The following is a 13940-nucleotide window of genomic DNA, read 5'->3' on the forward strand; positions in this document are numbered from 1 at the left end:
ATGATCTCAATAACTCCCAATTTATCATCAAATAACATCCTCATAACTCAATATCCCAATAAAAGACCCCCGTTATGACAAAACTGCTAATCAATAATATAAGACCGTCTCATGCCGAATAGCTCGAATATATCTCCATAATAATGGGATCTCATTTACAAATCACAATATGCACCCAAATATACAAATATGCCCTCAACAGGCCAAATTACCAAAACACCCTAATAATCAAATGTGGACCCCCATGCATGCATATAACATCATATTATAATATAATTCACAAAACATGCATATTATCAGCTAATGGCATACTTAAATATTTATGGCCCTCTCAGCCTACTAATCCAGCCATTAAACTGCATTAGGGATTTCGGGCATTACAGCACCCACAACAAAGTCACTAGCATCGCACATCAATTCAAAGGGAAGAGACCAATCCAGAGCTACAATGATGGGTGCGGTGATAAGAGCTTTTTTCAAAGTCACAAATGCTTCTTGACACTCCTTGGTGAACTCAAATGCTGGATTTTTCTCAAGTAAGGAACAAATGGGCTTGTAAATCTTTGAAAAATCTTTTATAAACCTCCTATAGAATCCCGCGTGCCCCAAAAAGCTTCTAATCCCCTTGACTGTAGTAGGTGGTGGTAATTTTTCAATGACTTCCAGCTTTACTCCATCTACTTCTATGCCCTTGTTAGAAATTCTATGGCCCAACACAATGCCTTCTTGCACCATGAAATGGCATTTTTCCCAATTGAGTACCAAGTTTGTTTCTTCACATCTCGCCAAGACTTGCTCCAAGTTAGCCAAACAAGTGTCAAAGGACTCTCCAAATACTGAAAAATCGTCCATGAAGACTTCAAGAGACTTTTCCACCATATCTGAAAATATCGCCATCATACAACGTTGGAAAGTGGCGGGAGCATTGCACAGCCCGAATGGCATCCTTCTAAAGGCAAAGGTGCCATAAGGACAAGTAAAGGTAGTCTTCTCTTGGTCTTCTGGAGCGATGGAAATCTGATTATAGCTTGAATACCCGTCAAGGAAACAATAAAACTCCTTTTCCGCCAACCGATCAAGCATTTGATCAATGAATGGCAGTGAGAAATGGTCTTTCTGAGTAGCTTTATTCAGCTTCCGATAGTCCATACAAACACGCCACCCCCGTCACTTGTCGTGTGGGAATCAACTCATTATTTTCATTAGCCACCACCATGACTCCACCTTTCTTAGGAACACACTGAATTGGGTAAACAATTCCATAATCAAGCCACTTAATTATCTCTTTTCTAACCACTTCGTTCATGATAGGATTAAGCCTTTGCTGCTGCTCAACAAAATTATTACAGCAATCCTCCAACATAATTTTATGTATACAAAATGAGGGATGTATACCCTTAATATATGCCATGGTCCAACCAATGGCCCTTGTATATTTCTTCAAAATAGCCAGTAACAAATGCTCTTTTTCAGCTCCTAACATGGCTGAAATAATCACAGACAACGTCTCATTATCTCTCAAATAGGCATACTTCAAGTGATTAGGCAAAGGCTTCAACTCTAATTTTGGTGGCTCTTGAATAGAGGGCTTAGGAGGCATAAAATTCCCTTCCGACAAGTTCAATGACTCAAAAGGCCTCCTAAATTTAACAATGGGCTACTTTGACTCCGCCCATGTAACTTGGATTTCTTCCTCTTCACTTAAGTCTTCAAGCTCTTCAAGTGACCTCACCCCCATTCTATCTTTAAAAGCTTCCTTGTGGAATTTTTCAGCGACAATTGACTCAATTACACTTAGCCTAGAGCATTCCTCAATCTCATCTGAAAACTTCATAGCGTTGAACACATTGAAAGTCACTTGTTGGTCATTCACCCTCATAGTAAGCTCCCCTTTTTTTACATCAATTAAGGTCCTCTTGGTAGCTAAAAATGGCCTACCCTAGACAATAGGAACATCTCTATCCACTTTATAATCAAGAATGATGAAATCAGCCGAAAAAATGAATTTATCAACTTGCACAAGTACATCTTCAATTTTTCCTTCCGGGTGTGCCATAGAACGATCCGCTAATTACAAAGCGACTGTGGTTGGTCTTGCTTCTCCAATCCCCAACTTCTTGAAAATTGACATGGGCGTCAAATTGATACTAGCCCCCAAGTCACAAAGTGCTCTACCAACATCTCTACCACCAATAGAACAAGGAATTGTGAAGCTGCCCAGATCTTTCAATTTAGGAGGAATTTTATTCTTCAATATAGCACTACAACCTTCAGTCAAAGCCACCGTCTCAAATTCACCAAGCCTCCTCTTCTTAGTTAAAATATCCTTCAAAAACTTCACATAGTTGGGCATTTGCTCCAAAGCTTCCACTAACGGTATATTGATGTGAAGTTGTTTCAAAACATCTAAGAATCTCCATAATTGACCATCTCGTTGCTGCTTTTGAAAGCGTTGAGGAAATGGTGGAGGTGGCGTGCTCATAGGCTTCTCTGTAGCATTTTGCTGAGGAATTGTTGCAACAATTGCTTCAGGATCAGCATTTGAAATTTTCGAATTCACAGCTGTGTCCCTTGTCCACACTACTTTGGATTGAAGTGGGCTCGCTATTTCTCTTACAATTCTCATCAGTCAATTCCAGATTTTTACCATTCCTCAAGGTAACCGCCTTGGATTTCTCCTTACCATCTTTCCTTGGATTTTCGGTATCACTAGGCAAGGTGCCTTGTGGTCTATTCCTCACCTCATTAGCTAGCTGCCCCGATTGCATCTCTAAGTTCCTTAAGGATGCCACTTGGATCTAAATCACAACATCATTCTTGGCCATATATTCTTTCATTAAACTCTCCAAAGAGCTTGATTGAGACACTTGAGGAGGAGGTGGTTGAGCACTTGGTTGTTGTTGAGAAAACCCTGGTGGATATGTAGGCTTGTTTTGCATTGGTGCTCCGCTTGAACTAGCTCCTTGACCCCCCCCCCCCCCATGAGAAGTTTGGATGCTGCCTCCACCCGGGATTATAAGAGTTCAAATATGGGTTATTACGGTTGGCATTTTGATTTCCCACATAGCAAACCGAAGCGGGACTCGAAGGACAACTCTCAAATGTGTGCCCATCTCCACAATAAACACAAGATACATCAGCAACTTGTCCCATAGCAGCTAGTTGTACCATTCCTCCCAAACTCATGTTCTTGAGAAGGTTGGTCATTGAAGAAACTTGACCGGTCAAAGCTGTCAATGCATCCACTTCAAGTATACCAGTCACTTTTTGACTTGTTGAGGCTCTAGCATTGGACCATTGATAATTGTTGCTAGTTATCCTCTCCAAAATCTCACAGGCTTCATTGTAGGACTTAGAGAGCATAGCCCCATTAGCTGAAGCATCTACACACCATGCGAGTGGAAGAATTGAGCCCATTGTAGAAAGTTTCCATTTGTATACAATGTGGAATCCCATGGTGTGGGCATTTCCTCAATAACTCCTTGAATCTCTCCCAAGCCTCACAAAATGATTCATCTTCCAGCTGCTGAAATGACACGATTTCATTGCGAAACTTGGCATTTTTGGTGGGAGGAAGAACTTCTTCAAGAATTTTTCAGCCAACTCATTCCATGTAGTCACCGAGTCGGGAGGAAGGGTGTTTAGCCAAGCTCTAGCTCGATCCCTCAAATAGAAAGGGAACAATTTCAACCTTAGGGCCTCATCACTCACTCCTTGTAGCTTGAAAGAATCGCTCACCTCAAAAAATGAACGAAGATGAAGAGGAGGATCCTCAGTAGGCAGCCCACTAAATTGACCCACTGTTTGCAACATTTGGAACATCACGAGCATTAACTCGAATTGGGGTGCTTGAATTTCAGGCCTAACAATGCCCGGATTAAGCTCATTAAACATGGGGGCAGCATACTCCCTTATGGCTCTCTCTCGATCATCAGCCATAGCAATTGCGTTAGTGACATTATTAGCACCCTCAACTCCTTCAACCTCTTCAGCCATATTAAGGTGATTTTGAGCCCATTGTTCCCTTAGTCTTCTTCTAACTGTTCTTTCAATCTCAGGGTCAATAGGAGCTAGTTTAATGTCTTCTTGCTCGTTCATATAGTAAATCACCTGAGAAAACACAAGAGCAAGCAAACAAAGTCAGCTCAACAAAGAAAAATACATTGCAAGTAATTGATATTACAAAATTTTCTAATTCCAATCCCCGACAACGACGCCAAAAACTTGTTGTGATAAATTAATATTTGATTTTAAATACGCAAGTGCACATAGTCATACAAGTAATACAATGATAAGTAAATCATCTCCACAGGGATTGTAAAATAGAAAAATAAGCAAAACAATTACTACACAACTTAAAAGTACTAAAAATCAAATGAGTTGTTTATAGGTTGAGAAAAAATATTAAAAAGATGGAAATAATGAAATTAAAACTGAACTGAACAAGAAAATTGAAGGAAAATATATGGATTGTAAAGTTGACTTGAATTATTGATTCTCCCTATATAAATCATCCTGAACCGATTGATGCAGCAATATTCTAGCAAAACTCCCAGGTTAACAAGAATTCATTAAACACTCATAAAACTTTATCAAATTTTATGACATTAATTCTTCTACCTAATTAAACATATTCCTATGCCAAATCAGATTTAAGAATACAAATTCAAGGTTTAATTCTCCAAAAGTTACACAAGGCAAATAACACATCCCTATGTTACTTACTAACATAATCTAGCCTAGATTATGACTTGTGTCATCCAAGTTCTTTCCATTACATTTAACATTTCCAGCATTAAACATAATTAAATATCTTACCATTGCTGGCCAAACAACAACAAGAAATTAATATAAACACACTTGAATGAACAAGAGAGATTTTACTAAAATAAAGTGCAAGAAATTACTAGATTATAACATAGGGTTCATCAACAATTCAAGCCACCTAAAAATTAGTTCATGGCTGAGTTAATAAACATTAATCCACAATCAAAACAGCCAATAATATTCAGATTCAGAAATCACTTAGAAAATAATAAAATGGAGTTTAGAAATAGAAGAAAGAGCAAATAAAAAATGATGCTTGAGCTCTCTTTTTCCTTCTCCTTCTTCTTGTTGATTTCTGGTTCTCCTTCCTTCTTCTTGCTGGTTTTTCTTTCCAAAATGGTTTTCTCCTCTTCTATTTCGGCTGATACTTCTTTAAGTGTATTCTAGGTTTCCTCCTTTAGCCCCAAAAGTACAATATTGCCCCTCTTTGTAAAAATGCGAGTCTCTTTTTTCTTTAGTCATTTTCTCCCAATTTTTTACTCAAGCTTTCTGTATTTGCCATCTCAGCCACTATTCCAGCTCACCCATTGACTTGCCACGTGTTCTAGGTGCCCAAAAGTTGCCTAATCAAAATGATTCAGCAAAACCTAATAATTCAGCCATCAAAAATTCAATTTAGATAGTTTCACATGTTAGTTCATTCTTTGTACAATATTTATTCATGAAATTGTTATCTTCAACCCATTAGTTATTAAAAACTAAAAAATTAACTAAATTTAACGAAGATCATAAAAACACCAAAGTTAACTACAAAAGCTAAAAATAAACTAACATCACCCAAGATTTTTTCACAATTATAAGCTCAAAAGCACATGAAATAACTCTTTATTCAAGAGTTATCACTAGCCTAAACAAGTGAACGTAAACTAGTCTCCGATCACTTGGGGGGCATGGAGTTATGGCAGTGTCACGCCTCGCAGGGAACGACCTAGGAAACTAAGCTTTTCAAGCGGAGTAAGCCTAGTATTGCCATCCTGAGAATAGAAAAACCCAGGAAACTAGTCGAGTTTGGCCTAGGAGACTAAGGCTGTTCCAAGCAGAATAGGGCTTAGCACCTAAAAACTAGACATAATCTTAGTAGCGCGGGAACGGACCTACATCACCTCTCGTGGACATTGCGCCCGAGGACCTCTGATCAAGTCTTTGACCTCGAAATGCAAACGGAAGACTGAGTACTCCGTACTTGGTCCCAGGGCAGACTTAGGACGCCTCCCATGAACATTGCGACCAAGGAGTTATGCCCAAGTCCTCCGAATGCCTTGAATATTATTACATCGGGAAATCCATGTCATGGGGAGCTTGGCTAGTCAACGAGTGAAGCACCCCTTGTTGGGGTTTTATGCCCTAATTAAAACCCAAATTCTTTGTAATCTCATTTTATTATCAATAAAAGAATAGAAATCATTTTTTGACTTGGTCAATCACTTTGCTCACATATTTTATTTTCATGATTATTTGTTTAATATAAACTTCTATTAAATCCCGAGCGTATAGCTAATCTTATTTATAGTGACGTAATCACAGTGGAATATAAATATGATTATATGTTCAAAATAAGTTAGTCCTAAGATTAGTCAGTGCTCAAGATTTACACTGACTTGCCAATCTGCGATATGATCTACTTACACATTATAGTGTTATGTTCTTTCCAGAATATTAGAAAAGTAGATAAGATCGGATGTATTTGTTACATCGGAATGGACCGGTATTGACAGTTGATAAGATAAGTAAACATACCGTTATTATCTATTCTAGTCATATCATATAATTGACCATAGGTCAATTCAATCTCAATTCTGAGTGGTTAGTATTCTGATTGATTGTATTATTTGAGTTCTTTGACTTGTTCGTTACCAGCTTACCCTACGGACTAGCCCATACTTACATCTTGGGAACTCGGTAGTATAATTGAGTGGGAGTGTTAATCATAGATATGAACATCTATAGCTTCTTATGAAGAAGTGAAACGATGGTTTCCTTTTAGCTTGGTTCAAGGTGTTAAATGATAGAGATCTCATTTCAGTAATTAAATTAGTTTACTGAAATATCATTTACAAGGAACTAAGTGTTTTAAGAATAAAATACAATGAGGGGTAAAACGGTATTTTAGTCCTATCTCATTGTAGACCGTCTATAGAGGATTGAGTGACAATTATGGTTGTAAAAATGGATAATTAATAGCGTATCTATATTTGTTATAGAGCGTTCTATGAATTCAAGAGTGCAATTCCGAGTCTATAGTGGAGTCACGAGGAATTAATAAGTTAGTAAATTTATTTGTTAGATTTATGATAACCTATTGGAGCTTGATTTCATAGGCCCATGGTCCCCATTGTACCTTGGATAAAATCATCTAGAAAGTCTCAATTAATTGATTTAATCATCAATTAGAATTATCAAAGTTGATCAGGTCAATTTTGGATAGTTTCACAGAGTTGTGTAATTTTGAGAATAAAAGAGAATTTATGGCAGATTTATTAATTAAGATAAATTGGTATCTAAATTAATAAATAAATTTAAATCAAGGTTCAAATTATAAATAATTAATTTGATAAAGGATTTAAATAATTATTTAATTAATTAAATCAATAGAAAATAATACAGGCCTTGATTTTAAGTCCAATGGGCTTATAATCAAATGGGAAATTTCACGGGCCTATAGTCCATGATAATTTCGACCTAGGGCTTCAAAATGGCTGTTATTTTATTGATTTTTTTAATTAAATTAAATGGCCTAATTGAGTCTATAAAAGGAGTGCTTAGAGAAAAGTCAAAACATAAGTTTGATAAGTCACAAGTCAGATTTTCTGATAGTTTTAGATTCTCTCTAAACACAAGTCTTTTTCTAAGCCACTTTGTTATTTTCTCTTCTTCGCTCTATATCTATCTCATGTGTTGAGAATTTCCCACACTAGTCTAGGTGGTTCTAAGGATACATTGGAAGATCGTGAAGAAAATAGAAGATCGGTTCAGTATCTTGATAATACTCTGCGACAGAGAGGATACAAGAGTTAGAGAAACTGAAGGAAGGACTCTTTAATTCCGCTGCGTATACTGTAAGTATTCTATTATTTGTTTCTCTTTGAATTTAATTTTAGAAACATGTTTTAGGCTATCTCGTATTAATTTGTTTAATATTAGATATACATGAAAATAAATAAAGATCCTGTATAAGCTTTTTCCAACAACTGGCCTTAGAGCCTTTGGTAATCTTTATTTTCATGCATGAACATGTTTAAAATTGGACTATTTGATATGTTTGAATAATTGGATGGTTTTCATGTGTTTTATGAAGCATATTGATTTTATGTGAATTTTAGCAATTTTTAGGTTATTTTGTTGTGTTTTCTATGCTATTAATTTTTATATATGTTTTATTTTGTGTAAAACATGTTAAAAATTAATTAGAAAATGGTTTTGGTTTGAAAAATTGCTCAAAAAAAATTTTTGGAAAAATTTGGCCTGTCTTCAATGCGCGCGCGCGCCCACGCACACCAGCATGCTGAACAGTACCCATGAACAGTACCACGGGTACTATTCATCATTTTTTTTCAAATTTTTTTTTAAATTAAAATTTGTAGAAATAAATTATTTATAATCAAAACCAAAAAAAAAAATTTGTTTCATCATTTAATTTTTTTTTTTTGTAAAATAAAGATATTTTTGTTAGTTGGGATTTAAATAATTAGATATTTTCTACAAAGATTCAAATTCAAATTTCAAAATAAACTAACAATCTAATTTCAAACCTTTTAATATATTAAAATATTAGAATTATGATATCAGATATTTAAGATATTTTCATTTAAATTCTTGATATTTTTATTAAATATTTATTTGAAAATATAAATATCTTTTTATTCCATAGTTTTTTAATATTTAAATTATTTGAAATTTGAACATTGTTAGTTAGATATTTTTATGGAAATTTGAATTTGTTTAACTATTTGGGATATTTTAGGGTTGTTATAACTATTTGTATTTTATTATTTTTAAATAGTTAAAATATTAGATAATAGTTGTAACAATACAAGATATTTTGGAAAATAGTTAAGATATTGATTTTAAAATTTAAAATTGGTTAAATTTTGAAAAATATCATTTTTCAGCCAATTAATAAAATATTTTTTTAATGGGATTTAAATTAATTTTGGTTAATTGTTGATAAATCCTATTTAAATTAAATTAATATTTTTTTTTCAAATTAACCTAAAACCAAGTTGATTGTTGATAAACGAAATTTAAATTAACTATTGTTAATTGTTGATAAATTTCATTTAAATTGACTTATTTCTTGTAAAAATTTAATTAATTTGAATTTTTTGATAAATTCTAGATAATTAATTGTGGTATTTTTGCAAATGAAATAAATTGTGGCATTTTTGCATAAATTCATAGAATTGCTCATATAGTAACGTGATTAGGCCCATCCAATTATAACATGTCTGTTTGCACTATATGTGGTATTTTTGCAATTGGGCTTAGATGCATATAGTGGCCCATATGTTTGCTGGATATATGATATTTTGCCAAATAAAATATTCATAAAATGATAGGTTTTATTTGGGCCCATTAGAAAATGTAAAGTTTAAATTCATCTCTTGTGGGTGATTCCACTTGTGTAGGCTCATTTGCTTTGCATGACTATAGTGGGCCTAATCAATTAATAACAATTAATAAAACGAAGGTTTAAATTCCTGTCTTTTGGACCTTGTATGGAAGATAAGGGGCATTTGTAGTGGGAACGACATACTGGACCCAACCCTCCTCCATACAAGCCCAATTGTTAAGGCCCATTTACCTGAGTTGGACTTAATTGTATAGGTTCATTATATTAGTTAAACCTAAATATTGATTAGCAACAAATTAATTCTAAATTAATTCTAAATTAATTGAATTTGTTTCAATGTGACACTTTAGAATTAATAAGAAATTATAGGACTTTGGTTTTAAAAAAATTTTAATCTGTTTAATTTTTTTTTGGAAAACCATAGTCATTAATTTTCTAAAAATAAATAATAAAAATACTATTTTAATTTTATAATGAGCTCATTTTAAGAATTTTATTCGATCTCCACCGTTGGTTTAACATAGTCAATAGCTTAATGGGACCTCGAGGCGCTTTGATTCGTCCCCCTACGGAAGGTGTTCATTAGTTATTTTGACAAGGTTAGATCTCGAAAGATAGATAATTATAGGTCAAATTCTACTAGACTCACCCCTGCGGTGACTACTAGGATTAAATCTATGATTATCGAAACCGTGGGTCTAGCTCATAAAATAAGAGATTTTGTTTTCTTATTTTGATCGAATAGTAGGTTGTTAATAATGGTGTCCATTATTAAATGAGCTTACAACTCTATTTAACTAGTGGTATTTTTTACTCTCGCCAACCGGGACAAGGATATCATAGATTAGTTAAAAACCTAAAGAAATAAAGATATGATTGTTTTTGGTATTTTTTCTCATATCTTACATATTTTTTGTATATGTTGTGCTATTTCTTGAAATTTGTGTGAATAGAAGTTTTATTGAGCAAATGTGATTGATTTATATTTTATTGATAATTTGTAGTTTTAAGTTAAGTAGTGTCTGTGTATACTCCCATCCTTTCTCAACTTTTGATGGAGAAACTCACTGGAGAAAACCTCCTTAATTGGAAGTAGAATATCAACATAGAGTTGATTGGTGACAACTCTGAATTCGTCATAATTGAGGAATCCCCAGAACGAGCACCGTGTCTGCATGTTAGTGATGGCACCGTCAATGCTCGTGATGGTACCGTAAATGCTTGGATAGCACCAACTCTGCACGTTCGTGATGGCACCGTAAATTCTCGGATGGCACCGTGTCTGCACGTTCGTGCTCAACTCAACTATGGTCTGACGCAGCTCATGAACGAGCTTCAGATTATTGAACCTGTCATGGGTGGACCTAGTAAAGGAGGTGAAAATAAGACTATTGATGTTGCTGCACATCTAGCTAAGGCTGAAGCTAACCAAGCTTCGTCTTCGAAAGCTAGTTACAAGAGGAAATGTGGACAAATAAACAACCCTAAGCCTGCAAAGGCTGCAAAGACGGGTGCACAACCAAGTGCACAGACGCCTAAGGGGAAGAACAAGAAAAACAAGAAAGGTAAAGATAAGTGCTTTTACTCCAAAGAGAAGAGGCATTGGAAACGAGATTGCCCTAAGTTTCTAGCAGCGAAAAACAAAGGTAATGATTATAGTTCATTTATCTTGGAAACATGTGTTTTAGAGAATGATAAATCCGTTTGGATTAATGATTTTGGAACTACTAACCATGTTTGTAACTCTTTACAGCTTCTTGAATAGTGGGAGGAAGTGAACGAAGGCAGCTTAAAGCTTAGAGTTGGGAACGGAGCGTTCGTTAAGGTCCAAGCTAGAGGAATAGCTCGTCTGAAGTTCGGAAATAAATACTTAATTTTAAAAGTTGTATTTTTTATTCCGAATTTTAGTAGAAATTTAATTTCAGTTTCCATGTTGCAATTAGAATGATTTGTTATGACTTTCACAAGTTTTAATATATCTATTTCTTTCAATGGATCACAATTGTGTATTGCATGTTTGGAAAACGAGCTTTATATTCTGCGACCTAACGAACCCCTCGCTCTTAACAATGATTTATTCAAAGTAGCTAAACCTAGGACCAATAAATGTCAAAAGACCGATAACAATAATATGACGTATTTATGGCACCTGAGACTAGGTCACATTGGCTATGATAGGATTCAAAGACTTATAAAGGACGGACCTTTGAGGGAACTCACCTTAGGTGAATTACCTGTCTGTGAATCTTGTCTAGAAGGCAAACTGACCAAGCGTCCATTCTCTGCAAAGGGTGATAGGGCCAAAGAACCACTTGGTCTTGTGCATTTAGATGTTTGTGGACCTTTGAATGTACAAGCCAGGGGTGGTTTTGAGTATTTCGTCACTTTCATTGACGATTACTCTAGATACTCATGTCTTTACCTAATGCATAGGAAATCAGAAACATTTTCAAAGTTTCAGGAATTCCTAGCAATGGCTCAGAACCAATTAGGTAAAATGTTAAAGATCTTGCGATCTGATAGGGGTGGAGAATATTTGGATATGCAGTTCCAAGATCATTTAACTGAACTTGGGATTTTATCACAACTTACTGCCCCAGGTACTCCGCAACAAAATGGTGTAGCGGAACGCCGAAACAGAACTTTATTGGAAATGGTTAGATGCATGCTTAGTTACTCAACTCTACCAACTTCATTCTGGGGACATGCAATTGAAACTGCGAATGACATTCTCAATGTCATGCCCTCAAAATCAATCCCCAAAACACCTTTAGAACGTTGGAATGGTCGTGAACCTAGTTTACGCCATTATAGAATCTGGGGGTGTTCCGCTCACGTCTTGACGAAAAAGGAGGGAAAGCTAGAACCGCGAACTGAAGTTTGCATGTTTGTTGGCTATCCTAAAGGTACTCAGGGTGAACTTTTCTATAGTCATTCAGAAAAGAAAGTGTTTACTTCTACAAATGCTACTTTTCTAGAAAATGACTATGTTCAGAACTTTAAACCTCGCAGCAAAGTAGTTTTAGAGGAGATGGTTAAAGAATTGACTCCAAGCAATGTTCCATCGTCATCAACGCGAGTTGATGATGAAATTCTCACTCTTCATGTACAACCGACGCAAGTCGATTTAAATGAAGAAAGTACCACTGTTCCTGAGCAAACAGTCAAGGAGCCTCGTCGTAGTGGGAGGGTTTCTAGGAACCCAGTTCGCTATGGTTTGGATGGTGAAACCAATATGGTTGTTGGTGACACTAGTGATGATGATCCATTGTCTTTCAAATAGGCAATGGCTACCCTAAAAAGGAACTATGACTCAAAGCCATGAAACAGGAAATGGAGTCCATGTATTCAAATTCCATCTGGGATCTTGTGGAAGCACCTAGTGACTTTAGGGTCATTGGGTGCAAGTGGATCTACAAGAAGAAACGAGGTGTTGATGGAAATATCGAGACTTATAAAGCTTGATTAGTGGCAAAGGATTATACCCAAAGAGAAGGCGTGAACTATGAGGAAACTTTTAGTCCGGTAGCCATGCTCAAATCCATTCGCATTCTCCTATCCATAGTAGCCGCTCTCGACTATGAGATCTGGCAAATGGACGTCAAGACAGCTTTTCTTAATGGAAAGCTTGACGAAGTCATTTATATGGATTAGCCATAAGGATTTAAAGTATCTAGACAAGAAGGAAAAGTTTGCAAGTTGAATAGGTCCATTTATGGACTTAAGCAAGCTTCTTGTTCATGGAATCTTAGGTTTGATGAAATAATCAAAACCTATGGCTTTGAACAAAATATTGATGAGCCCTGTGTTTACCAACTAAAGGCAAATCAAATAGTGGTATTCCTGGTTCTTTATGTAGATGATATCTTACTCATTGGAAACAATGTTAAGAAATTATCAGATGTGAAGAATTGACTGAGCACTCAATTCCAGATGAAGGATTTGGGCGAAGCAAGTTATGTTCTAGGTATCCAGATCATCAGGGATAGAAAGAACAAACTTTTAGCTCTATCTCAAGCAGCTTACATTGATAAAGTGCTTGAACGTTTCTCAATGACAAATTCCAAGAAAGAGCATCTACCGTCCCGCCATGGAATTCATCTTTCAAAGAAGCAGTTTCCCCAGACTCCTGAAGAGGAAGATGCAATGAGAAAAGTTCCTTACGCATCTGCAGTTGGAAGTCTGATGTATGCCATGTTGTGTACTAGACCAGATATCTGCTATGCAGTGGGAGTAGTGAGCAGGTATCAGTCAAACCCAGGACTGGAACATTGGATAACAGTTAAGCATATCCTGAAGTAATTAAGACGGACTAGGGATTATATGTTAGTCTACAAGGGTGGTGTTTTGAACCCTGTAGGCTACACCGATTCAAATTTTCAAACTGATGTCGATGACAAAAAGTCTACTTCTGGAATGGTGTTTACTCTTGGGGTGGAGCTGTGATTTGGAGAAGCATAAAGCAGTCTACAATCTCAGATTCCACCATGGAGGCTGAGTACATAGCCGCATCAGAAGCAGCTAAGGAAATAGTCTGGCTAAA

The 13940-nt window shown here is 35.8% G+C and overlaps 2 protein-coding genes and 1 non-coding gene across 3 annotated transcripts; 1 reads left to right on the plus strand and 2 right to left on the minus strand.

The window, feature by feature from the left end:
* Nucleotides 1-351: 351 nt before the first annotated feature.
* LOC133814793 (uncharacterized mitochondrial protein AtMg00860-like) lies at nucleotides 352-735 on the minus strand. The gene has a single exon (XM_062247709.1). It carries the CDS (start codon nucleotides 733-735, stop codon nucleotides 352-354), a length of 384 nt encoding a protein of 127 aa, XP_062103693.1.
* A 1336-nt stretch (nucleotides 736-2071) lies between these two features.
* On the minus strand, nucleotides 2072-2626 carry LOC133814794 (uncharacterized). Its single transcript, XM_062247710.1, has one exon. The coding sequence runs from the start codon at nucleotides 2624-2626 to the stop codon at nucleotides 2072-2074; it is 555 nt and encodes a 184-aa protein (XP_062103694.1).
* Nucleotides 2627-3449: 823 nt separating this feature from the next.
* LOC133820112 (small nucleolar RNA R71) lies at nucleotides 3450-3556 on the plus strand. Its single transcript, XR_009886545.1, has one exon. It is a non-coding gene; the product is annotated as a small nucleolar RNA R71 (small nucleolar RNA).
* The last annotated feature ends 10384 nt before the right edge of the window (nucleotides 3557-13940 follow it).

The sequence above is a fragment of the Humulus lupulus genome, chromosome 2 (assembly GCF_963169125.1).
Source record: "Humulus lupulus chromosome 2, drHumLupu1.1, whole genome shotgun sequence".
Classification (NCBI taxonomy): domain Eukaryota; kingdom Viridiplantae; phylum Streptophyta; class Magnoliopsida; order Rosales; family Cannabaceae; genus Humulus; species Humulus lupulus.